This window comes from Grammomys surdaster, unplaced genomic scaffold (genome assembly GCF_004785775.1).
Source record: "Grammomys surdaster isolate TR1022 unplaced genomic scaffold, NIH_TR_1.0 125603, whole genome shotgun sequence".
Classification (NCBI taxonomy): domain Eukaryota; kingdom Metazoa; phylum Chordata; class Mammalia; order Rodentia; family Muridae; genus Grammomys; species Grammomys surdaster.
Window position 1 is genome coordinate 1,376,065 of NW_021620446.1, and position 1,115 is coordinate 1,377,179.

At 53.1% G+C, this 1,115-nt stretch overlaps 1 protein-coding gene across 1 annotated transcript in view; it reads right to left on the bottom strand.

Annotated features, from left to right (window-relative positions):
* LOC114638455 (keratin-associated protein 5-5-like) overlaps nt 1-235 on the bottom strand; it is a 650-nt gene extending 415 nt beyond the window's left edge. Inside the window, 1 exon segment of the mRNA XM_028786894.1 lies at nt 1-235. This exon segment is cut by the window's left edge and continues 2 nt beyond it. Within this exon segment, the coding sequence (XP_028642727.1) occupies nt 1-235 (235 nt within the window).
* Between the last annotated feature and the right edge of the window lie 880 nt (nt 236-1,115).

The window sequence follows — 1,115 nt, forward strand, 5'->3', positions numbered from 1 at the left end:
CCTTGCAGCCCCCACAGGAGCCACAGCCTCCCTTGCAGCCCCCACAGCCAGAGCAGGAACAGACAGGCACACAGCAGCACACAGGCTTGCAGCAGCACACAGGCTTGCAGCAGCTGGAGCCACAGCCTCCACAGCTGGAGCCACAGCCTCCACAGCCTGAGCCACAGCCCCCACAGCTGGAGCCACAGCCCCCACAGCTGGAGCCACAGCCTCCTGAACAACCACAGCAGGTCATGGTTCTGGTGTTTGCTTGAGGATGGAGTAGGTCAGAGGAGCAGGTAGAGAGGAAGGTGTGCAGATGTGGAGACACTGACACTGGGGTCTTTATATCCCTGCCCAAGTCAGGTGTGAGGCTGCACATGATCACTTCCCTGTTGTTTGTGTCCTTCCCTGGCTCTGACTTTGTTTCCTCTTTCCTTCCTGCTGCTCATTTCTTACCTACTGTGGGATTGTCTTGTGTTGACTGAGTCTCAGGTGCAGGTCTGTCACATGTACCACTGGTGACCTACATGTTCCTCAGATACTTCTCTGCAGCCTCTGCAGGGACACTTTGGAGATGATGTCATTGATGTGAACTTGGCCCTGTCCTTGCCTGGGTGTAGCTCTGTCTGTCCCCCCTGTGAAGATCCTGCATGTTTGTGGATGTTGAACAACCTCAGAGCCCGGCTCCATGAATACATAAATCAAACTTGGAAGGCAGAGGATGGCCTGTAGTCCCTGGCTTGATCAGAGAGGACAGAGAGCTGCTTGCTGGCCCTCCCACACAATAGTTTTAGCACTATCCTAGGCACTCCCCCTTGGTGCTGCAGACCTTATAGTCACATCCAGAGGCAGGCTGAGGTGTGTTCCAGGTCAGCTCAGCGTGGTAGGAGGAATAGGGTCAGTGAGAAAACTATAAGCTGTCTGGTGCCGCTTAGAATAACTCCTCAACAGGAATAATTAGTCCAAACTGGACGGGACTGGGTTACCAAACATCAAAGATGCAGCTCCTCATACATTCATCCCAGTGAATTCAGGTAAGTCGACACCTTCCCCTTCTCCATCACCATCATTGTCATCTATGGTTCTGCTCCATAATCTGAGAAGTGGATGTTGACTGGGGATTGAGTCTGCAA